Source organism: Heterodontus francisci, chromosome 28, assembly GCF_036365525.1.
Source record: "Heterodontus francisci isolate sHetFra1 chromosome 28, sHetFra1.hap1, whole genome shotgun sequence".
Classification (NCBI taxonomy): domain Eukaryota; kingdom Metazoa; phylum Chordata; class Chondrichthyes; order Heterodontiformes; family Heterodontidae; genus Heterodontus; species Heterodontus francisci.
In genome coordinates this window covers 34060718-34086141 of record NC_090398.1, presented here as the reverse complement: position 1 = coordinate 34086141, position 25424 = coordinate 34060718, and the positions used below count along the sequence as shown (strand labels likewise).

At 44.1% G+C, this 25424-nt stretch overlaps 1 protein-coding gene across 1 annotated transcript in view; it reads left to right on the top strand.

The window, feature by feature from the left end:
• LOC137345321 (V-set domain containing T-cell activation inhibitor 1-like) overlaps positions 1-25203 on the top strand; it is a 49763-nt gene extending 24560 nt beyond the window's left edge. The window contains exons 7-8 of the mRNA XM_068008819.1: positions 22534-22639; positions 25120-25203. Of these exons, the coding sequence (XP_067864920.1) occupies positions 22534-22639; positions 25120-25165 (152 nt within the window). The 3' untranslated portion in view covers positions 25166-25203. The remainder of the gene's footprint in view (positions 1-22533; positions 22640-25119) is intronic.
• Positions 25204-25424: the final 221 nt, after the last annotated feature.

Sequence of the window (25424 nt, the reverse complement as noted above, 5' to 3'; positions counted from 1 at the left end):
CCCTGAACCCTAATGTATACTGACCCTAACCCTAATGTATATTGACCCTGAACCCTAATGTATACTGACCCTAACCCTAATGTATACTGACCCTATCCCTAATGTATTTTGACCCTGAACCCGAATGCTTACTAACCCTGAACCCAAATGTATGCTGACCCTGAACCCGAATGGATAGTGACCCTGAACCCTAATGTATACTAACCCTGAACCCTAATGTATCCTGACCCTAATCCTAATGTATACTGACCCTATTGTGTACTGAGCCAAACCCTCATGTATACTGACCCTAACTCTATTGTGTATTGACCCTAACCCTAATGTATACTGACCCTAACCCTAATGTGTACTAACCCTGAACTCTAATGTATACTGACCCTAACTCTAATGTATACTAACCCTGAACCCTAATGAATACTGACCCTAAAGCTAATGTATACTGACCCTAACCCGAATGTATACTGACCCTAACGCTGATGTATACTTACCCTAACCCTAATGTGTAAGGACCCTAACCCTAATGTATACTAACCCTAACCCTATTGCGTATGATGCTTAAACCTAATGTATACTAACCCTGAACCGTAATGTATACTGACCCTAACTCTAATGCATACTAAACCTAAACCTAATGTATACTAACTCTGAACCCTAATGAATACTGACCCTAAAGCCAATGTATACCGACCTTAACCCTAATGTATACTCTACCCGATCCCATATCAATGCTGACCCTAACCCTAATGCATACTGCCCCTAACTCTAATGTATACTGACCCTAACTCTAATATATACTGACCCTAACCCTAATCTATACTAACCCTAACCCTAATGTGTACTGGTCCTAGCCCTAATGTATACCAACCGCAACTCAAATGTGTACTGACCCTAACTCTAATGTATACTAACAAGAAACGTAATGTATGCTGACCGAACCCTAATGTATACTGACCTAACCCTAATGTATATAACCCTAACCCGAATGTATACTAGCCCTGAACCCAAATGTACACTAACTCTAATGCCTAGCAACCCTAACCCTGCTGTACACTAACCCTGGACCCTAATGTACACTAACCCTGAACCCAAATATACACTAACCCTAATGTATACTAATCCTGAACCGTAATGTAAACTAACCCTGAACCATAATGTACACTAACCGCAATGCTAATGTACACCAACCCTCACCCCAATGTACACTACCCTAACCCTAATGTATACTAACCCTGAAACATAATGTATACTGACGCTGAACCCTAAGGTATACCATCCCTAACCCGAACGTATACTGAACCTAACCCTAATGTATACTAACACTGAACCATAATGTATAATGACCCTGAACCCGAATGTATATCAACCCTAACCCTAATGTATCCGACACCAGAAACATAATGTATACTGACCCTGAAGCCTATGGTATAATGACCCTGAAGCATAATGTATACTGACCCTAACTCTATTGTGTATTGACCCTAACCCTAATGTACACTGACCCTAACCCTAATGTGTACTAACCCTGAATCCTAATGTAAACTGACCCTAACTCTAATGTATAGATTAGATTAGATTAAAGATACAGCACTGAAACAGGCCCTTCGGCCCACCGAGTCTGTGCCGAACATCAACCACCCATTTATACTAATCCTACACTAATCCCATATTCCTGCCAAACATCCCCGCCTGTCCCTATATTTCCCTACCACCTACCTATACTAGTGACAATTTATAATGGCCAATTTACCTATCAACCTGCAAGTCTTTTGGCTTGTGGAAGGAAACCGGAGCACCCGGAGAAAACCCACGCAGACACAGGGAGAACTTGCAAACTCCACACAGGCAGTACCCGGAATCGAACCCGGGTCACTGGAGCTGTGAGGCTGCGGTGCGAACCACTGCGCCACTGTGCCGCCCATACTGTCCCTGAACCCTAATGTATACTGACCCTAACCCTAATCTATACTAACCCTAACCCGAATGTGTACTGGTCCTAGCCCTAATACATACCAACCCTAACTCAAATGTGTACTGACCCTAACTCTAATGTATACTAACCCGAAACATAATGTATGCTGACCTAACCCTAATGTATACTAACACTGAACCATAATTTATACTGACCCTGAACCCTAATGTATATTAACCCTAACCCTAATGTACACGAACCCTGAACCCAAATGTACACTAACCCTAATGGATACTAACCCAAACCCTAATGTATACTGACCCTAACCCTAATGTATACTAACCCTGAACCATAATGTAAACTGACCCTTACCCGAATGTATAATAACCCTAATCCTAATGTACAGTAACCCTGAACGCAAATGTACACTTACCCTAATGTATACCAACCCTAATGTATACGAACCCTGAACCCTAATGAATACTGACACGAAATCTAATGTATACTTACCCTAACCCTAGTGTATACTGACCGTAACTCTATTGTATACTGACCCTGAACCATAATGTGTAGTGACCCTAACCATAATCTATACTAACCCGAACCCTAATGTGTACTGGTCCTAGCCCTAATGCATACCAACCCTAACTCAAATGTGTACTGACCCTAACTCTAATGTATACTAACCCTAAACGTAATGTATGCTGACCTAACCCTAATGTATACTGACCTAACCCTAATGTATATTAACCCTAACCCTAATGTATACTAGCCCTGAACCCAAATGTACACTAACTCGAATGCCTAGCAACCCTAACCCTAATGTACACTAACCCTGAACCCAAATGTACACTAACCCTAATGTATACTAACCCGGAACCCTAATGTAAACTAACCCTGAACCATAATGTACACTAACCGTAATGCTAATGTACACCAACCCTCACCCCAATGTACACTAACCCTAACCCTAATGTATACTAACCCTGAATCATAATGTATACTGACGTTGAACCCGAAGGTATACCATCCCTAACCCTAACGTATACTGAACCTAACCCTAATGTATACTAACACTGAAACATAATGAATAATGACCCTGTACCCTAATGTATACCAACCCTAACCCTAATGTATACTACACCAGAAACATAATGTATACTAACCCTGAAGCCTAAGGTATAATAACCCTGAAGCATAATGTACACGGACCCTAACCCTAATGTATACCAACCCTAAACCTAACGTATACTGACCCTAACCCTAATGTATACTAACCCTGAATCATAATGTATACTGACGCTGAACCCTAAGGTATACCATCCCTAACCCTAACGTATACTGAACCTAACCCTAATGTATACTAACACTGAACCATAATGTATAATGACCCTGAACCCTAATGTATATCAACCCTAACCCTAATGTATACTACACCAGAACCATAATGTATACTGACCCTGAATCCTAAGGTATAATGACCCTGAAGCATAATGTACACTGACCCTAACCCTAATGTATACCAACCCTAAACCTAACGTATACTGAACCTAACACTAATGTATACTAACCCTGAACCATAATGTAAACTGACCCTTGCCCTAATGTATAATAACCCTAATCCCAATGTACAGTAACCCTAATGTATACGAACCCGAACCCTAATGTATACTAACCCTGAACCTTAATGTATACGAACCCTGAACCCTAATGTATACTGACCCAGAACCCTACTGTATACTGACAATGAACCCTAATGTATATTAAACCTGGACCCTAATGTATACTGACCCTGAACCTAATGTATACTGACCCTAACACTAATGTATACTGACCCAATCCCTACTGTATACTGGCCCTGAACCGTAATGTATACTGACCCTAATCCGAATGTATACTAACCCTGAACCCGAATGTATACTAACCCTAACTCTAATGTTTACTGACCCTAATCCTGATGTATACGAACAATAATTGAAATCTATACTGACCCTGAACCCTAATGTATACTAACCCAGAACCCTCATGGATGCTGACCCTGAACCCGAATGTATACTGACCCTAACCCAAATGTATACTGACCCTAACCCTAATGTAAACTAACCCTGAACCCTAATGTATATTAACACTAACCAGAATGTATACTGACCCTAACCCTAATGTATACTAACCCTGAACCCTAATGTATACTAACCCTGAACCCTAATGTATGCTGACCCTAACCCTAATGTATACTGACCCGATCCCTAATGTATTTTGACCCTGAACCCGAAAGTATACTGACCCTGAACCCGAATGTATACTGACACTGACCCGAATGCTTACTAACCCTGAACCCGAATGTATGCTGACCCTGAACCCGAATGTTTAGCGACCCTGAACCCTAATGTATACTGACCCTGAACCCTAATGTATGCTGACCTGAACCCTAATGTATACTAATCATAACCCTAATGTATACTAACCCTGAACCCTAATGTATCCTGACCCTAACCCTAATGTATACTGACCCTATTGTGTACTGACCCAAACCCTAATGTATACTGACCCTAACTCTATTGTGTATTGACCCTAACCCTAATGTATACTGACCCTAACCCTAATGTGTACTAACCCTGAACCCGAATGTATACTGACCCTAACTCCAATGTATACTAACCCTAAACCAAATATAGACTAACCCTGAACCTTAATGAATACTGACCCAAAACTAATGTATACTGACCCTAACCCTAATGTATACTGACCCTAACGCTAATGTATACTTACCCTAACCCTAATGTATACTGACCCTAACCCTAATGTGTAAGGACTCTAACCCTAATGTATACTAACCCTAACCCTATTGTGTACTAAGCCTAACCCTAATGTTTACTAAGCCTGAACCCTAATGTATACTGACCCTAACTCTAATGTATACTAAACCTAAACCTAATGTATACTAACTCTGAACCCTAATGAATACTGACCCTAAAGCCAATGTATACTGACCTTAACCCTAATGTATACTGACCCGAACCCTAATCAATACTGACCCTAACCCTAAAGCAGACTGCCCCTAACTCTGATGTATACTGACCCTGAACCCTAATGTATACTGACCCTAACCCTAATCTATACTAACCCTAACCCTAATGTGTACTGGTCCTAGCCCAAATGCATACCAACCCTAATTCAAATGTGTACTGACCCTAACTCTAATGTTTACTAACCCGAAATGTAATGTATGCTGACGTAACCCTAACGTATACTAACCTAAAACTAATGTATATAACCCTAACCCTTATGTATACTCGCCCTGAACCCAAATGTACACTAACTCTAATGCCTAGCAACCCTAACCCTACTGTACACTAACCCTGGACCCTAATGTACACTAACCCTAATGTATACTAACCCTGAACCCTAATGTAAACTAACTCTGAACCATAATGTACACTAACCGTAATGCTAATGTACACCAACCCTCACCCCAATGTACGCTAACCCTAACCCGAATGTATACTAACCCTGAATCATAATGTATACTGACGCTGAACCCTAAGGTATACCATCCCTAACCCTAACGTATACTGAACCTAACCCTAATGTATACTAACACTGAACCATAATGTATAATGACCCTGAACCCTAATGTATATCAACCCTAACCCTAATGTATACTACACCAGAACCATAATGTATACTGACCCTGAATCCTAAGGTATAATGACCCTGAAGCATAATGTACACTGACCCTAACCCTAATGTATACCAACCCTAAACCTAACGTATACTGAACCTAACACTAATGTATACTAACCCTGAACCATAATGTAAACTGACCCTTGCCCTAATGTATAATAACCCTAATCCCAATGTACAGTAACCCTAATGTATACGAACCCGAACCCTAATGTATACTAACCCTGAACCTTAATGTATACGAACCCTGAACCCTAATGTATACTGACCCAGAACCCTACTGTATACTGACAATGAACCCTAATGTATATTAAACCTGGACCCTAATGTATACTGACCCTGAACCTAATGTATACTGACCCTAACACTAATGTATACTGACCCAATCCCTACTGTATACTGGCCCTGAACCGTAATGTATACTGACCCTAATCCGAATGTATACTAACCCTGAACCCGAATGTATACTAACCCTAACTCTAATGTTTACTGACCCTAATCCTGATGTATACGAACAATAATTGAAATCTATACTGACCCTGAACCCTAATGTATACTAACCCAGAACCCTCATGGATGCTGACCCTGAACCCGAATGTATACTGACCCTAACCCAAATGTATACTGACCCTAACCCTAATGTAAACTAACCCTGAACCCTAATGTATATTAACACTAACCAGAATGTATACTGACCCTAACCCTAATGTATACTAACCCTGAACCCTAATGTATACTAACCCTGAACCCTAATGTATGCTGACCCTAACCCTAATGTATACTGACCCGATCCCTAATGTATTTTGACCCTGAACCCGAAAGTATACTGACCCTGAACCCGAATGTATACTGACACTGACCCGAATGCTTACTAACCCTGAACCCGAATGTATGCTGACCCTGAACCCGAATGTTTAGCGACCCTGAACCCTAATGTATACTGACCCTGAACCCTAATGTATGCTGACCTGAACCCTAATGTATACTAATCATAACCCTAATGTATACTAACCCTGAACCCTAATGTATCCTGACCCTAACCCTAATGTATACTGACCCTATTGTGTACTGACCCAAACCCTAATGTATACTGACCCTAACTCTATTGTGTATTGACCCTAACCCTAATGTATACTGACCCTAACCCTAATGTGTACTAACCCTGAACCCGAATGTATACTGACCCTAACTCCAATGTATACTAACCCTAAACCAAATATAGACTAACCCTGAACCTTAATGAATACTGACCCAAAACTAATGTATACTGACCCTAACCCTAATGTATACTGACCCTAACGCTAATGTATACTTACCCTAACCCTAATGTATACTGACCCTAACCCTAATGTGTAAGGACTCTAACCCTAATGTATACTAACCCTAACCCTATTGTGTACTAAGCCTAACCCTAATGTTTACTAAGCCTGAACCCTAATGTATACTGACCCTAACTCTAATGTATACTAAACCTAAACCTAATGTATACTAACTCTGAACCCTAATGAATACTGACCCTAAAGCCAATGTATACTGACCTTAACCCTAATGTATACTGACCCGAACCCTAATCAATACTGACCCTAACCCTAAAGCAGACTGCCCCTAACTCTGATGTATACTGACCCTGAACCCTAATGTATACTGACCCTAACCCTAATCTATACTAACCCTAACCCTAATGTGTACTGGTCCTAGCCCAAATGCATACCAACCCTAATTCAAATGTGTACTGACCCTAACTCTAATGTTTACTAACCCGAAATGTAATGTATGCTGACGTAACCCTAACGTATACTAACCTAAAACTAATGTATATAACCCTAACCCTTATGTATACTCGCCCTGAACCCAAATGTACACTAACTCTAATGCCTAGCAACCCTAACCCTACTGTACACTAACCCTGGACCCTAATGTACACTAACCCTAATGTATACTAACCCTGAACCCTAATGTAAACTAACTCTGAACCATAATGTACACTAACCGTAATGCTAATGTACACCAACCCTCACCCCAATGTACGCTAACCCTAACCCGAATGTATACTAACCCTGAATCATAATGTATACTGACGCTGAACCCTAAGGTATACCATCCCTAACCCTAACGTATACCGAACCTAACCCTAATATATACTAACACTGAACCATAATGTATAATGACCCTGAACCCTAATGTATATCAACCCTAACCCTAATGTATACTACACCAGAACCATAATGTATACTGACCCTGAAGCCTATGGTATAATGACCCTGAAGCATAATGTATACTGACCCTAACCCTAATGTAAACCAACCCTAAACGTAACGTATACTGACCCTAACCCTAATGTATACGAACACTGAACCATAATGTATACTGACCCTGAACCCTAATGTATATTAACCCTAAACCTAATGTACACTAACCCTGAACCCAAATGTACACTAACCCTAATGGATACTAACCCAAACCCTAATGTATACTGACCCTAACCCTAATGTATACTAACCCTGAACAATAACGTAAACTGACACTTAACCTAATGTATAATAACCCTAATCCTAATGTACAGTAACCCTGAACGCAAATGTACACTAACCATAATGTATACCAACCCTAATTGATACTACCCCTGAACCATAATGTATACTGACCCTGAACCCTAATGTATACTAACCCTGAACCAAAATGTTTACTGACCCTAACCCTAATGTATACCAACCCTAACCCGAATGTACACGAACCCAGAACACAAATGTACACCATCCCTAAAGTATACCAACCCGAACCCTAATATATGCAGACCCTGAACCCTAATGTATACTAACCCGAACACTAATGTATACTAATCCTGAACCCTAATGTATACTGACCCTAACTCTATCGTATACTGACCCTGAACCGTAATGTATACTGACCATAACCCTAATGTGTACTGACCCTAACTCGAATGGATACTAGCCCTAAACCTAATGTATACTCACGTTGAACCCTTATGAATACTAAACATAACCCTAATGTGTAAGGACCCTAACCTTAATTGATACTGACTCTAATGTATACTGACCCTAATGCTAATGTAGACTAAACCGAACCCTACTGTATACTAACCCTCACCCTAATGAATACTTACCCTGAACCCTAATGTATACTAACCCTGAGCACTCATTTATACTGACGCTAACCCTAACATACTAACAGTGAACCCTAATGTATACTGACCCGAACCCTAATGTATACGAACTCTGACCCTAATATATCCCTACCCTAACCCTAATGTATACCAACCCTGAACCTTAATGTATACTAACCCTGAACCCTCATGTAAACTGACCCAGAGCCCGACTGCATACTGACCCTGAACCCTAATATATACTTACCCTGAACCCTAATGTATACTAACCCTTAACCCTAATGTTTCCTGACGCTATCCCTAATGTATACTGACCCAGAACCCTAATGTATACTGACCCTGAACCCGAATGTATACTGTCCCTAACCCTAATGTATACCAACCCTGAACCCGAATGTAGACTGACCCTAATCCTAATGTATACTAACGCTGAACCCTAATGTATACTGACCCTGAACCCCAGTGTATACTGACCCTAACCCTAATGTTTCCTGACCCTATCCCTAATGTATACTGACCCTGAACCCTAATGTATACTGACCCTGAACCCGAATGTATACTGTCCCTATCCCTAATGTATACTAACCCTGAACCCTAATGTATTCGAACCCTGAACCCTAATGTATACTGACCCTAACCCTAATGCATACTTACCCTGAACCCTAATGTATTCTAACCCTGAACCCCAGTGTATACTGACCCTAACCCTAATGTTTCCTGACACTATCCCTAATGTATACTGACCATGAACCCTAATGTATACTGACCCTGAACCCGAATGTATACTGTCCCTATCCCTAATGTATACTAACCCTGAACCCTAATGTATACGAACCCTGAACCCTAATGTATACTGACCCTAACCCGAATGCATACTTACCCTGAACCCTAATGTATTCTAACCCTGAACCCCAGTGCATACTGACCCTAACCCTAATGTTTCCTGACACTATCCCTAATGTATACTGACCCTGAACCCTAATGTATACTGACCCTGAACCCGAATGTATACTGTCCCTATCCCTAATGTATACTAACCCTGAAACCTAATGTATACGAACCCTGAACCCTAATGTATACTGACCCGAACCCTAATGTATACTGACCCTGAACCCTAATGTATACTAACCCTGAACCCTAATGTAGACTAACCCTGAACGCTGATGTATACTCACCCTGAACCCTGATGTATCCTGACACTAAACCTAATATATACTGACCCTGAAACTTAATGTATACTTACCCTGAACGCTAATGTATACTCACCCTGAACGCTGATGTATCCTGACCCTCAACCCGATTGTACACTGACCCTGAACCCTAATGTATACTGACCCTGAACCCTAATGTATACTAACCCTGAACCCTAATGTATACTGGCCCTAACCCTAATGTATACTAACCCTGAAACCTAATGTATACTAACCCTAATCTTACTGTATCCTGACGGTAACTCTAATGTATACAAACCCTGAACCTTAATGTAAACGAACCCAGAATCCAAATGTATACTGACCCGGAACCCTAATGTATATTAACCCTGAACCCTAATGTATACTAACCCTGAACCTAATGTATACTGACCCTAACACTAATGTATACTGACCCTATGCCTACTATACACTGACCCTGAGCCCGAATGTATACTGACCCTGAACCCTAATGTAGACTGACCCTAAACCTAATGTATACTAACCCTGAACCCGAATGTATACTGACCCTAACCCTAATGTTTACTGACCCTAATCCTGATGTATACTAACACTAATTCAAATCTATACTAACCCTGAACCCTTATGTATACTGACCCTAACCCGAATGTATACTGACCCTGAACCCTAATGTATACTGACCCTAACCCTAATGTATACTGACCCTAACCCTAATGTATAATAACCCTGAACCCTAATGCATACTAACCCTGAACCCTACTGTATACTGACCCAAACGCTAATGTATACTGACCCTGAACCCCAGTGTATACTGACCCTAACCCTAATGTTTACTGACCCTATCCCTAATGTATACTGTCCCTGAACCCTAATGTATACTAACCCTAACCCTAATGTCTACTGACCCTGAACACGACTGTATACTAACCTTGATCCCTAATGTATACTGACGCTGAACCCTAATGTACACTAACCCTGAACCCTAATGTATACTAACCCCGAACCCTAATGTATACTGACCCTAACCCTAATGTATAGTAACCCTGAATCCTAATGCATACGAACCCTGAACCCTACTGTATACTGACCCTAACCCTAATGTTTACTGACCCTGAACCCCAGTGTATACTGACCCTAACCCTAATATTTACTGACCCTGAACCCCAGTGTATACTGACCATAACCCTAATGTTTACTGACCCTATCCCTAATGTATACTGACCCTGAACCCTAATGTATACTGACCCTGAACCCTAATGTTTACTGTCCCTAACCCTAAAGTATACTGACCCTGAACCCTAATGTATACTAACCCTGAACCCTAATGTATACTGACCCTGAACCCTAAAGTATACTAACCGTGAACTCTAATGTATACCGACCATATACCTAATGTATACTCACCCTGAACCCTAATTTATACTAACCTTGAACGTTGATGTATACTCTCCCTGAACCTTGATGTATCCTTACTCTAACCCTAGTGTATACCATCCCTGATCCTTAATGTATACTAACCCTGAACCCTGACGTATACTGACACTGAACCCTACTGTATACTGGCCCTGAAGCCTAATGTATACGGACCCTGAACCCTAATGTATACTGACCCTAACCCTAATGTATACTAACCCTGAACCCGATTGCATACTGACCCTAATGCAAATGTTTTTTGACCCTAATCCTAATGTATTCTGACCCTGAACCCTAATGTATACTGACCCTGAACCCTAATATATACTGACCCTGAACCCTAATGTATACAAACCCTAACACTGCTGTGCAAGGACACAAAACCTAATGTATACTAACCCTAACCCAAATGTATACTAATCCTGAACCCGAATGTATACTGACCCTAACCCTAATGTATACTGACCCTAATGTGTACTGACCCTAACCCTAATGTATACTGACCCTAACTCTATCGTATACTGACCCTGAACCGTAATGTTTACTGACTCTAACCCTAATGTATACTCACCCTAACTCTAATGTCCACTAACCCTAAACCTAATGTATACTGACGCTGAACCCTAATGTATACTAACCTTAACCCTAATGTGTAAGGACCCAATCCTTAATTATCCTGACTCTTATGTATACAGACCCCAATGCCAATGTATACTAAGCCTAATCCTAATGTATACTAACCCTCACACCAATGTATACTAACCCTGAACCCTAATGTATACTGACCCTAACCCTGATGTACACTGACCCTAATCCGAATATATACTAACACTGAATCGTACTGTATACTGACCCTAACCCTAATGTATAAGAACCCTGAACCTTCATGTATCCCTACCCTAACCCTAATGTATACTAACCCTGAACCTTAATGTATACTAACCCTGTACCCTAATGTACACTGACCCAGAACCAGACTGTATACTGACCCTGAACCCTAATGTATCCCTACCCTAGCCCTAATGTATAGTAACACTGAATCCTAATGTATACTAACCCTGAACCCTAACGTATACTGACTCTAGCCCTAATGTATACTGACCCTAACCCTAATGTATACTAACCCTGAACCCTAATGTCTACTGACCCTGAGCCTAATGTATACTGACTCTAACCCTAATGTATTCTGACCCTAACCCTAATGTATACTGACCCTGAACCCGAATGTATACTGACCCTGAACCCTAATGTATACTGCCCCGAACCCTAATGTATACTAACCCTGAAACCGAATGTATACTGACCCTAAATCTAATGTTTACTGTCCCTAATCCTAATGTATACTAACCCTGAACCCTAATGTATACTAACCCTGAACCTTAACGTAGACTGAGCCTGAACCATAATGTATACTCACCCTTATCCTAATGTATATTGACCCTGAACCCTAATGTATACTGACCCCAACCCTAATGTCTACCAACACTGAACACTAATGTATACTAACCCTGAACCCAAATGTACACTCACCCTGAACACTGATGTATCCTGACCCTCAACCCTACGGTATACTGACCCTGAACCCTAATGTATACTGACCCTGAACCCTAATGTATACTGACCATAACCCTAATGTATACTAACCCTGAACCCTAATGTAGACTAACCCTAACCCTAATGTATCCTGACCCTAACCCTAATGTATACTAAACCTGAACCTTAACATATACGAACCCTGAAACCTAATGTATACTGACCCAGACCCCTACTGCATACTGACGCTGAACCCTAATGTATACTGACCCTGAACCTAATGTATACTATCCCTAATACTAATGTATACTGAACCTAAGCCTACTGCATACTGACCCTGAACCCGAAAGTATACTGACCCTGAACACTAATGTATACTGACCCTAACCCTAATGTATACTAACCCTGAACCCGAATGTATGTTGACCCTAGCCCTAATGTTTACTGACCCCATTCCTGAAGTATACTTACCCTAATTCAAATCTATACTGACCCTGACCCCGAATGTATACTAACCCTGAACCCTAATATATGCTGATCCTGAACAATAATGTATACTAACCCTAACCCTAATGTACACTAACCCTGAACCCTAATGTATACTGACCCTAACCATAATGTTTACTAACTCTGAACCCTAATGTATACTAACCCTAACCCCAATGTATCCTGACCCTAACCCTAATGTATACTAACCCTGAACGTTCATGTATACAAACCCTGAACCCTAATTTATACTGACCCAGAACCCTACTGTATGCTGACACTGAACCCTAATGTATATTAACCCTGAACCCTAATGTATACTAACCCTGAACCCTAATGTATACTGACCCTGAACCTAATGTATACTGACCCTAACACTAATGTATACTGACCATATCCGGACAGTATACTGGCCCTGAACCCGAATGTATACTGGCCCAAACCCTAATGTATACTAACCCTGAACCCGAATATATACTGACCCTAACCCTCATGTTTACTGACCCTACTCCTGATGTATACTAATCCTTATTCAAATCTATACTGACCCTGAACCCTAATGTATACTAACCCAGAACCCTAATGTATGCTGACCCTGAACCCGAATGTATACTGACAATAACCCTAATGTATACTGAACCTAACCCTAATGTAAACTCACCCTGAACCCTAATTTCTACTAACACTGACCCGAATGTATACTGACCCTAACCTAATGTATACTAACCCTGAACCCTAATGTATACTGACCCTGAGCCCTAATGTATACTGACCCTAACCCTAATGTATATTGACCCTGAACCCTAATGTATACTGACCCTATCCCTAAAGTATTTTGACCCTGAACCCGAATGTATACTGACCCTAACCCTAATGTATATTGACCCTGAACCCTAATGTATACTGACCCTATCCCTAAAGTATTTTGACCCTGAACCCGAATGTATACTGACCCTGAACCCGAATGTATACTGACCCTGACCCGAATGCTTACTAACCCTGAACCCGAATGTATGCTGACCCTGAACCCGAATGTTTAGTGACCCTGAACCCTAATGTATACTGACCCTGAACCCGAATGTATACTGACCCTAACCCTAATGTATACTAACCCTGAACCCGAATGTGTACTAACCCTGAACCCTAATGTATACTGACCCTGACCCGAATGCTTACTAACCCCGAACCCGATTGTATACTGACCCTGACCCGAATGTCTACTGACCCTGAACCCTAATGTATGCTAACCCTAACCTTAGTGTATACTAACCCGATCCTTTCTGTATACTAACCCTAACCTTAGTATATAGTAACCCTAATCCTGACACTAACTGACACTATACTGACACTAACCCTATTGTATACGAACCCTAATGTGCCCTAATCTAATGTACCCTAACCTTAATGCACCCTAACTCGAACACTGACCCCTACTGCCCAAAATATGGAATATAAATTGGGGTAAGTTGAACATTTATTGAAATAATATTAGCACAGACAGGACTAGAGACATCATTAAAATGTAATCAGTAAAATAATTCGTTTGTTAAACGCCATAACGATGGCAGAGTAGGCGATGTGTGACAGCTGCAGAATGTGGGAGCTGGTGGATACCAGTGTGATCCAGGGCAAACACGCCTGTTGTAAGTAGCTGCAGCTTGAGGAGCTTTGGCTCAGATTCATTGAACTGGAGGTCGAGCTCCAGATACTGCGACACATCAGGGAGGGGGAAAGTTACCTGGTCACTTTGTACCAGGAGATAGTCACACCCCTTAGGATAGGGTCTTCTGATTTGTTCAGTGGTCAGGAACAGGAGAGTGTGACTGCGAGTGAGGCAGGTAAGGGTATCGAGAAGTCAGAAGTGGAGGACCCTCAGCCCTTGCAGTTGTCAAAGAAGTTCGAGGTTCTTGCAGCTTGTATGGACAAGAGCAAGGGGTGCAGGGTGAATGTGTGAACTCACCAAGGCACCATGGTACAGGAAGCCATTCCAGTTGGGGGAGTAAATAGGAATGTAGTGGTAATAGGGGGCAGTATAGTCAGGGGTATAGACATTGTTCTGTGCAGCCTAAAGCGAGACTCCAGAAGGCTGTGTTGCCTGCCCGCTTTCTGGATTCGGGACATCTGCTCCGAGCTGGAGAGAAACTAGCAGTGGGAGGGGGAGGATCCAGTTGTCATGGTCCACGTGGGTACCAATGACATAGCTAGGACTGGGAAAAGGGTTCTATTTAGGGAGTATGAGCAGCTAGGGGCTAAGTTAAAAAGCAGAACCTCAAAGGTAATATTCTCTGAATTCTTACCTGAGCCACAAGCAAATTGGAGTCGGGTGAATACGATTAGAGAGTAAAATGCGTGGCTGCAAGATTGGTGTCGGAGAAAAGGGTTTCAATTCATGGGGCACTGGCAGCAGTATTGGGGAAAGTGGGAGCTGTTCCATTGGGATGGTCTTCACTCGAACTGTGCTGGGACCAGTGTTCTGGTGAGTCATATAACTAGGGCTTTATGCGAGGGCTGTAAAATAAAAAGTGGAACGAAGGATCAAGCAAGGGATGATATGATAAATTAAGGAGAGAGGAAAAGGCAAGAGAGATCGGTAGAATTAAGGGAATTGATAACCTGTGTGTGGCAGGAAGGGTCAGAGCGTACAAACTTACACGTGCACCAGCAGATCAGGTTAGAGGTTGTGAAAATAATAAAAAGACAGAATTAAAGGCACTCTATCAGAATGCACACAGCATTCGCAAAAAGATGGATGAATGACGGCACAAATGGAAGTAAACAGGTATGATCTAATTGCCATTACAGAGACATGGCTGCAGGGTGACAAGACTGGGAACTGAAAGTCCAAGGGTATTCAACATTTAGGAAGGACAGGCAAAAGAGAAAAGGAGGTGGGCTAGCACTGCTAATAAAGGATCAGATCAGTATATTACTGAGAGAGAATCTTAGATCGAAGGAGCAAGAGGTAGAATCAGTTTGGGTGGAGGTAAGAGACAGCAAAGGGCAGAAAACTTTGGCTGGAGTTGTAATAGGCCTGCAAAGAGTTGTGGTAACGTAAGATATGATATACATCAGGAAATTAAAGGTGCATGAAACAAGGGTAATACTGTATTCACGGGGCACTTCAATCTGCATATCGACAGGGAAAACCTAATTAGCACTAATGCTGTGGAGGATGAATTCCTGGAATGTATACGAGATGGTTTCCCAGAACAGTATGTTGAGTAACAACCAGAGAATGAGTTATTTTAGATCTGGTATTGTGCAATGAGATAGGGCTAATTAATAATCTGGTTGTAAAGGCACCTTTAGGGAAGAGTGACCATAATGTAATAGAATTGTATTTTCGGCTTGCAAGTGATGTAATTCAATCCAAAACTATGATCTTAAATCTAAACAAAGGAAACGACAAAGGTATGAGGGGCAAATTGGCTGCGGTAGATTGGGAAATTATATTAAAAATGTGATGTTAGACAGGCAATGGCTAGCATTTAAAGAATTAATACATGGTTTACAACGGATTCCATTCCTTTGAGGCACAAAAACCCAGCAGGAAAGTTAACAACAGAGGTTAAAGATTATATTAGATCAAAGGAAGAGGCATATAAAGTTGCTAAACTGTAGTAAGTCTGAGGATTGGGAGCCTTTTAGACTTCAGCAAAGGAGGACCAAGAAACCGATAGAGAATATAGAATAACAAAAACATAAAAACGGACCATAAAAGCTTCTGTAGGTGTGCAAAAAGGAAACGATTAGCAAAGATAACTGTGGGCCCTTACAAGCAGAGTAAGGAGAATTTATCATGGTGAACAAGGAAGTGGCTGAGAAACTAAACAAATATTTCTGTCTGTCTTCACAGTGGAAGATGCAAAAATGCTCCCAGAAATGCTAGAGAAACAAGGGACTAGTGCGAGGGAGGAACTGAAGGAGCTTAGCAGAAGTAAAAAAAAATCGTACAGGGGAAATTAATGAGACTGAAAGTTAATAAATCCCCTGCACCTGATGATCTACACTGCACTTGGTTCTGGTGTCCATATCTCTTGGTTAGACCACACTTGGAGCACTGCACACAGTTCTGGTCTCCATATCCCTTGGTTAGACCACACTTGGAGCACTGTACACAGTTCCAGTATCCATATCCCTTGGTTAAACCACACTTGCAGCACTGTTCACAGTTCTGGTCTCCATATCCTTTGGTTAGACCACACTTGGAGCACGGTGCACAGTTGTAGTCTCCTCATACCTTAGTTAGATCACATATGGAGAACTGTGCACAGTTCCACTCTCCATATCCCTTGGTTTGACCACACTTGGAGCACTGTACACAGTTCCGGTCTCCATATCCCTATGTTAAACCACACTTGGAGCACTGTACACAGATCTGGTCTCCTTAACCCTTAGTTAGACCACACTTGGAGCACTGGGCACAGTTCCAGTCTCCATATCCCTTGGTTAGACAACACTTGGACCACTGTGCACAGTTCCGATCTCCATATCCCTTGGTTAAACCACACTTGGAGCACTGTGCACATTTCCGATCTCCATATCCCTTAGTTAGACCACACCTGGAGCACTGTGCACATTTCTGATCTCCATATCCCTTGGTTAGACCACACTTGGAGCACTGTGCACTGTTCCGGTCTCCATATCCCTTGGTGAGACCACACTTGGAGCACTGTGTACAGTTGAGGTCCCCATATCCCTTGGTTCGGCCTCACGTCGAGCATTGTGCACAGTACTGGTCTCCATATCCTTTGGTTAGACCACACTTGGAGCACTGTGCACAGTTCGAGTCTCCATATCCCTTGTTTCGAACATACTTGGAGCATTGTGTACCATTCTGATCTCTTTTTTCCTTGGTTAGACCACACGTGGAGCACTGTTCACAGTTCTGGTCTCCATATCTCTTGGTTAGATCATACTTGCAGCACTGTGCACAGTTCTGGTCTCCATATCCTTTGGTTATACCACACCTGAAGCACTGTGCACAGTTCCAATCTCCATATCCCTTGGTTAGACCACATTTGGAGCACTGTGCACAGTTCTGGTCTCCAAATCCTTTGGTTGGACCACATTTGGAGCACTGTGCACTGTTCTGGTCTCCAAATCCTTTGGTTAGACCCACACTTAGAGCACTGTACACAGTTCCAGTCTCCATATTCCTTGGTTAGACCACATTTGGAGCACTGTGCACAGTTCTGGTCTCCAAATCCTTTGGTTAGACCCACACTTGGAGCACTGTACACAGTTCCGGTCTCCTTAACCCTTAGTTAGACCACACTTGGAGTTCTGGGCACAGTTCCAGTCTCCATATCCCTTGGTTAGACCACACTTGGACCACTGTGCACAGTTCTGATCTCCATATCCCTTGGTTAAACCACACGTGGAGCACTGTACACAGTTCCGGTCTCCATATCCCTTAGTTAGACCACACCTGGAGCACTGTGCACATTTCTGGTCTCCATATCCCTTGGTTAGACCACACCTGGAGCACTGTGCACGGTTTAAGTCTCCATATCCCTTGGTGAGACCATCCTTGGAGCTCTGTGTACAGTTCTGGTCCCCATATCCCTTGGTTAGGCCACACTTGGAGCATTGTGCACAGTTCTGGTCTCCATATCCCTTGGTTAGACCACACTTGGAGCACTGTGCACAGTTCGAGTCTCCATATCCCTTGTTTAGAACACACTTGGAGCATTGTGAACCAGTCTGTTCTCTGTTATCCTTGGTTAGACCACACGTGGAGCACTGTTCACAGTTCTGGTCTCCATATCCGTTGGTTATCCCACACCTGGAGCACTGTGCACAGTTCCAATCTCCATATCTCTTGGTTAGACCACACTTGGAGCATTGTGTACCATTCTGATCTCTGTTTTCCTTGGTTAGACCACACGTGGAGCACTGTACACCGTTACAGTCTCCATAACCATTAGTTAGCCCATACTTGGAGCACTGCACACAGTTCCAGTCTCCATATCCCTTGGTTAGACCACACTTGGAGCACGGTGCACAGTTGTGTTCTCCTCATACCTTGGTTAAACCACACCTGGAGCACTGTACACAGTTACAGTCTCCATAACCATTAATTAGACCACACTTGGAGCACTGCACACAGTTCCCGTCTCCATATCCCTTGGTTAGACCACACTTGGAGCACGGTGCACAGTTCCGATCTCCATATCCCTTGGTTCAACCACACTTGGAGCACTGTACACAGTTCCAGTCTCCATATCCCTTAGTTAGATCACATCTGGAGCAATGTGCGCAGTTCTGGTCTCCATATCCCTTGGTTAGACCACGCTTGGAGCACTGTGCACGGTTCCCGTCTCCATATCCCTTGGTTAGACCATACTTGGAGCATTGTGCACCGTTCTGGTCTCCATATCCCTTAGTTAGACCACACTTGGAGCACTGTGCACAGTTCGAGTCTCCATATCCCTTGTTTCGACCACACTTGGAGCATTGTGCACAGTTCTGGTCTCCATATCCCTCAGTTAGATCTCACTTGGAACACTGTGCACTGTTCCGGTCTCCATATCCCTTGGTTAGACCACATTTGGAGCACTGTGCACAGTTCTGGTCTCCATATCCTTTGGTTGGACCCACACTTGGAGCACTGTGTACAGTTCTGGTCTCCATATCCCTTGGTTAGACCACACCTGGAGCAGTGTGCACAGTTCCAATCTCCATATCCCTTGGTTAGACCACATTTGGAGCACTGTGCACAGTTCTGGTCTCCATATCCTTTGGTTGGACCCACACTTGGAGCACTGTGTACAGTTCTGGTCTCCATATCCCTTGGTTAGACCACACCTGGAGCAGTGTGCACAGTTCCAATCTCCATATCCCTTAGTTAGACCACACTTGGAGCACTATGCACAGTTCGAGTCTCCATATCCCTTGTTTCGACCACACTTGGAGCATTGTGCACAGTTCTGGTCTCCATATCCCTCAGTTAGATCTCACTTGGAACACTGTGCACTGTTCCGGTCTCCATATCCCTTGTTTAGACCACACTTGGAGTATTGTGTACCATTCTGGTCTCCGTTTTCCTTTGTTAGACCACACGTGGAGCACTGTTCACAGTTCTGGTCTCCATATCCTTTGGTTAGACCACACCTGGAGCAGTGTGCACAGTTCCAATCTCCATATCCCTTGGTTAGACCACATTTGGAGCACTGTGCACAGTTCTGGTCTCCATATCCTTTGGTTGGACCCACACTTGGAGCACTGTGTACAGTTCTGGTCTCCATATCCCTTGGTTAGACCAACCTTGGAGCACTGTCCACCGTTTTGGTCTCCATATCCCTTCGTTAGACCACACTTGGAGCACTGTGTACAGTTCAGTCTGCATATCCCTTGGTTATACCTCGCTTGGAGCTCTATGCAAAGTTCCAGTCTCCATATCCCCTGATTAGACCTCACTTGGAGCATTTTGCACAGTCCCGGTCTCCATATCCCTGGGTTACACCACAGTTGGAGCACTGTGCACAGTTCCAGTCTCAATATACCTTTGTTCGATCACACTTGGAGCACTATGCACAGTTCCAGTCTCCATATCCCTTGATTGGACCACATGTGGAGCACTGTGCACAGTCCCGGTCTCCATTACCCTGGGTTATACCACAGTTGGAGCACTGTGCACAGTTCCAGTCTCCATATCCCTTTGTTAGATCACACTTGGAGCACTGTGCACAGTTGTGGTCTCCATATCCCTTGGTTAGACCCACACCTGGAGCACTGTGCACAGTTCCAGTCTCCATATCCCTTGGTGAGACCACACTTGGAGCCCTGTGTACAGTTCAGGTCTCCATATCCCTTGGTTAGACCAACACTTGGAGCACTATGCACAGTTCCAGTCTCCATATCCCTTGGTGAGACCACACTTGGAGCCCTGTGTACAGTTCCGGTCTCCATATCCCTTGGTTAGACCACACTTGGAGCACTGTGCACAGTTCTGGTCTCCATATTCCTTGGTTAGACCAACACTTGGAGCACTATGCACAGTTCCGGTCTCCATATCCCTTGGTTAGACCAACCTTGGAGCACTGTGCACTGTTCCGGTCTCCATATCCTTTGGTTAGACCACACTTGGCGCACTGTGCACTGTTGTAGTCTCCGCATACCTTGGTTATATCACACATGGAGAACTGTGCACAGTTCCAGTCTCCATATCCCTTGGTTTGACTACACTTGGAGCACTGTGTACAGTTCAGTCTCCATATCCCTTGGTTATACCACGCTTGGAGCTCTATGCAAAGTTCCAGTCTCCATATCCCCTGATTAGACCACACTTGGAGCATTTTGCACAGTCCCGGTCTCCATATCCCTGGGTTACACCACAGTTGGAGCACTGTGCACAGTTCCAGTCTCCATATCCCTTTGTTAGATCACACTTGGAGCACTATGCACAGTTCCAGTCTCCATATCCCTTGATTGGACCACACTTGGAGCACTGTGCACAGTCCCGGTCTCCATATCCCTGGGTTATACCACAGTTGGAGCACTGTGCACAGTTCCAGTCTCCATATGCCTTTGTTAGATCACACTTGGAGCACTGTGCACAGTTCTGGTCTCCATATCCCTTGGTTAGACCCACACTTGGAGCCCTGTGTACAGTTCCGGTCTCCACATCCCTTGGTTAGACCACACTTGGAGCACTGTGACTTAGTTGAATGATGGCAGAACTGGGAAGTTACGGCGATCAGGAAAGACTGAACGGACTTGGACTCTTTTCTGTAGAAAAGGGCAGACTGAGGGATGACCTGACAGATGTCTTTAAAATCATGGAAATTTCGATGGGACCGATGTATGGAAGATGTTTGTGAGATCAGATCGCGGGACCGTCAATATAAGATAGTAATAAATCCAGACAGGGAATTCAGTAGAAACATCTTTCCCCCCAGAGTGGTGAGAATGTGCAACTCTCTCCCACAGGGATTGGGTGAAGTTAATAGTGTGGATGTATTTAAGGGGGAAGCTGGAGAAACACATGAGAGAGAAAGGAATAGAAGAATATGACTCTCAATCTCTCTGTCTGTCTCTCCTTTCCGGGATCTTACTCTCTGTCTGTCTGTGTGTCTGTCTGTCTCTCTTTCCTGATATATCTCTGTCTCTCTCTTTTCCTTGTTCAATCCAACAGGACAATATTAAACTGGCCCAGTTCTGAGACATCAGAATAGACTGTTCATATTAAGATGTGTTCTCTTTCACAGATGGGGAACAACAGGTCGAACATCATTCCAGCATCATTGGAATTGTCATATCCGTTCCCATCGCTTTTGTTTTTTCTCTTTGCCTCTGGAAAATCTCGAAAAGTCAGTGAGTATAAATTTAATTTAATCTCTCTTTGACCCTCTGTATCTAATCCCTTTGTTTTTAGGACTTGCATAAAGCAATATATCATCACTGTGTCTAACCTGCTTTCTTTCGGCAACCAAAACCTGAGGAGCAGCCCCTTCAAATACTCAAAGAGGGGCTGCAACCTCGCACACTCCATATCTACATGGAACACGGACTCGTCCAGGCCACAGAAAGTACAGGCGGCCAGGGAGTCCGTGAACCTGCTTAAAGGTCTGTTGCACGGGACTGCCCTGTGCAACACCCTCCACCCCAGGTCCCCAATGTAAAGGGAGAGGACTCCCACGTAGAGAGACCTCCATCGGGGTTTCCCCTTGCCGCCAGATGGCAACGCGGACCACCAGGGCATGTCCGGCTGGCTGACGAGTGTGAGGAAGTGGAGAGTGTGCAGGAGCAGCCCGTACAGGAACCCATCCACGCCGGTTGGAATGGCACGGAGGACATTTCCAAGAGGCAGCTCGGTTTGTGCGGGATCGGCTCCCGAGGAGGGTTTCAGGTCCTCGTTCCGAAGTGCACGTTCCAGAGGCTGTTCTCCCGAAGACCGAGCAGGACTGGGGTGAGCCCGGTCATTACCTCCCCCAGATGGTGCAGGTGGGGAAGGAGGAGCTCACCAGGAATGAAGGGCGGAACGTTGCAGAAAATGACCCTTTGCACCGTGGCCTCCAGGGGGTCCACTGGAAGAAAGGTCCCGCCCATGGTGAGCCCCTTGTTCAGAGCCAGGGTCACCGCCCGCTCGGTCTTCAGGAAAAACACTGCCTTCCCGTACATTTTAGAGGCTGCAAAAATGGCCGAAGGGCTGAAAATCTTGGCCATTGCCTTTACACATGCCTCTATTGACATATTGGGGTGGACGTAGCTCTTGACCCCATGCTTCGATGATATTAAAGCAAATGGTGATGGGGCAACAGGTGCAGCTGCAGCAGCCACAGCATACATGCGAGAAGACCCCGCCACCAGTGAAGAGCGGCTTGCCATGGGGTCGCAGAGCCACACCCACTGCCAAGAAACAAAGCACAATACAATTTCTTTCTTTAAAAAACTGAAGCAATTTGATGGGAGGGTGGGACCAGAGGAGGATAGGGGTGAAAAGGAGAGGAGAGGATAGGTGGCCGAGGGTTGGAAGGGAGAGAACAACTGCGAGGATGTTGCTGTACGATCGGTGGTTGGAGCACCGTGCTGCAGAGTCCACCATCCTGTCTTCCAGTTAGGGGAGGGCTCTTCACTCGGGTCGGCTGGAGCCGCCCGGTTCTCTCCTATTACTGCTGTTGTTAAAGAGTTTCTCAGCAGGGCAGCTCCAGTCGTCCCGAGCCACACAGTTGGGGGTGGGGAGGGAGCCCCCTTTGTGCAGGATGGCAGATAAACACACGAGCAAATACAAGGGCTCCCAATAGAATTTGGCAGCCCCACCCCTGGATCTTCCGGTGTCTTCTCCCTCCCCCAACAGTCCAAACAACAAACAGTTCTCTGGTGCTCCAACACCCACCTCTCCAAAATGACTTGCAGGTCTTCTCTGTTCTTGTAAAAATAGCAACAGTTCCACAGTTGAAGCTGGAAGTTGCCGCTCTCTCCACTCTCCTGTCCAGTTCCAGCTCCACAGCCTGCTCGAGCGCAGTTGTTCTCCCTGACTGCACACAGGAAGTGCTCCCAACTCTCCAGCCAATCCCGTGTGTACTTGTCCTGGGAGTGTTTGGGACAGAGTAGAGGGAGCTTTACTCTGTATCTAACATGACTGACCCTCTGACAGTGCAGCTCACCCTCGGTACTGTCCCTGTGACAGTGCAGCTCAGCCTCAGTACTGACCCTCCGACAGTACAGCGCACCCTCAGCACTGACCCTCTGACAGTTCAGCTCACCCTCAGTTCTGACCCTCTGACAGTGCAGTGCTCCCTCAGTGCTGACCCTCTGACAGTGCAGCACTCCATCAGTACTGACCATCTGACAGTGCAGCACTCCCTCAGTACTGACCCTCCGACAGTGCAGCGCTCCCTCAGTACTGACCCTCTGACAGTGCGGTACTCCCTCAGTACTGACCTTCCGACAGTGCGGCATTCCCACAGTACGGAACCTCCGACAGTGCAGCATTCCCTCAGTACTGACCCTCTGACAGTGCACTGCTCCCTCAGTGCTGACACTCTGACAGTGCAGCACTCCCTCAGTGGTCTAAGGAGATTATCCCCCATGTTCTGCCGTCTCTGTAAGTACGTGAAGTACCTCAAGCATGGAGCTGTTCTGATAATTGAGGAATTTGATCACTTGCGGGATGGATTGCGTCCCCGCATCCACAGGCGAATGTCCTGTGGGCTTTGTTACTTATCTGGTGCCAGGTTGCACAATGTCCTCACTATTCTGTAGCCACCTGACTACGCGGGGAGATTTAATATCTTTTCAGTTTATTATATAGAAAGATTGACTCTCTCCCGATATCTCTCCGTCTCTGACAGGTTGTGCGATGGAGTTAGAAGCAGGAGACAATCCTCGACAGTTTAAACTGATCAATAAATGGAGGAACTCTCCGGGATTGTTAATGTCTCTGTGTTCTTGAATGATGGATTTCACAGGAGGAATGTTTATGGAATATTAAACAGGTCACATGTCCCGGACACTTCGGTCAGTCACATCATGTACACTCTCCCCTATCACAGTCTCTAAACCCCCATTCAATCTCCCACAGCCCATGTTCAATCTCCCCATCACAGTCTCTACACCCCCATTCAATCTCCCACAGCCCATGTAAACTCTCCCCGAT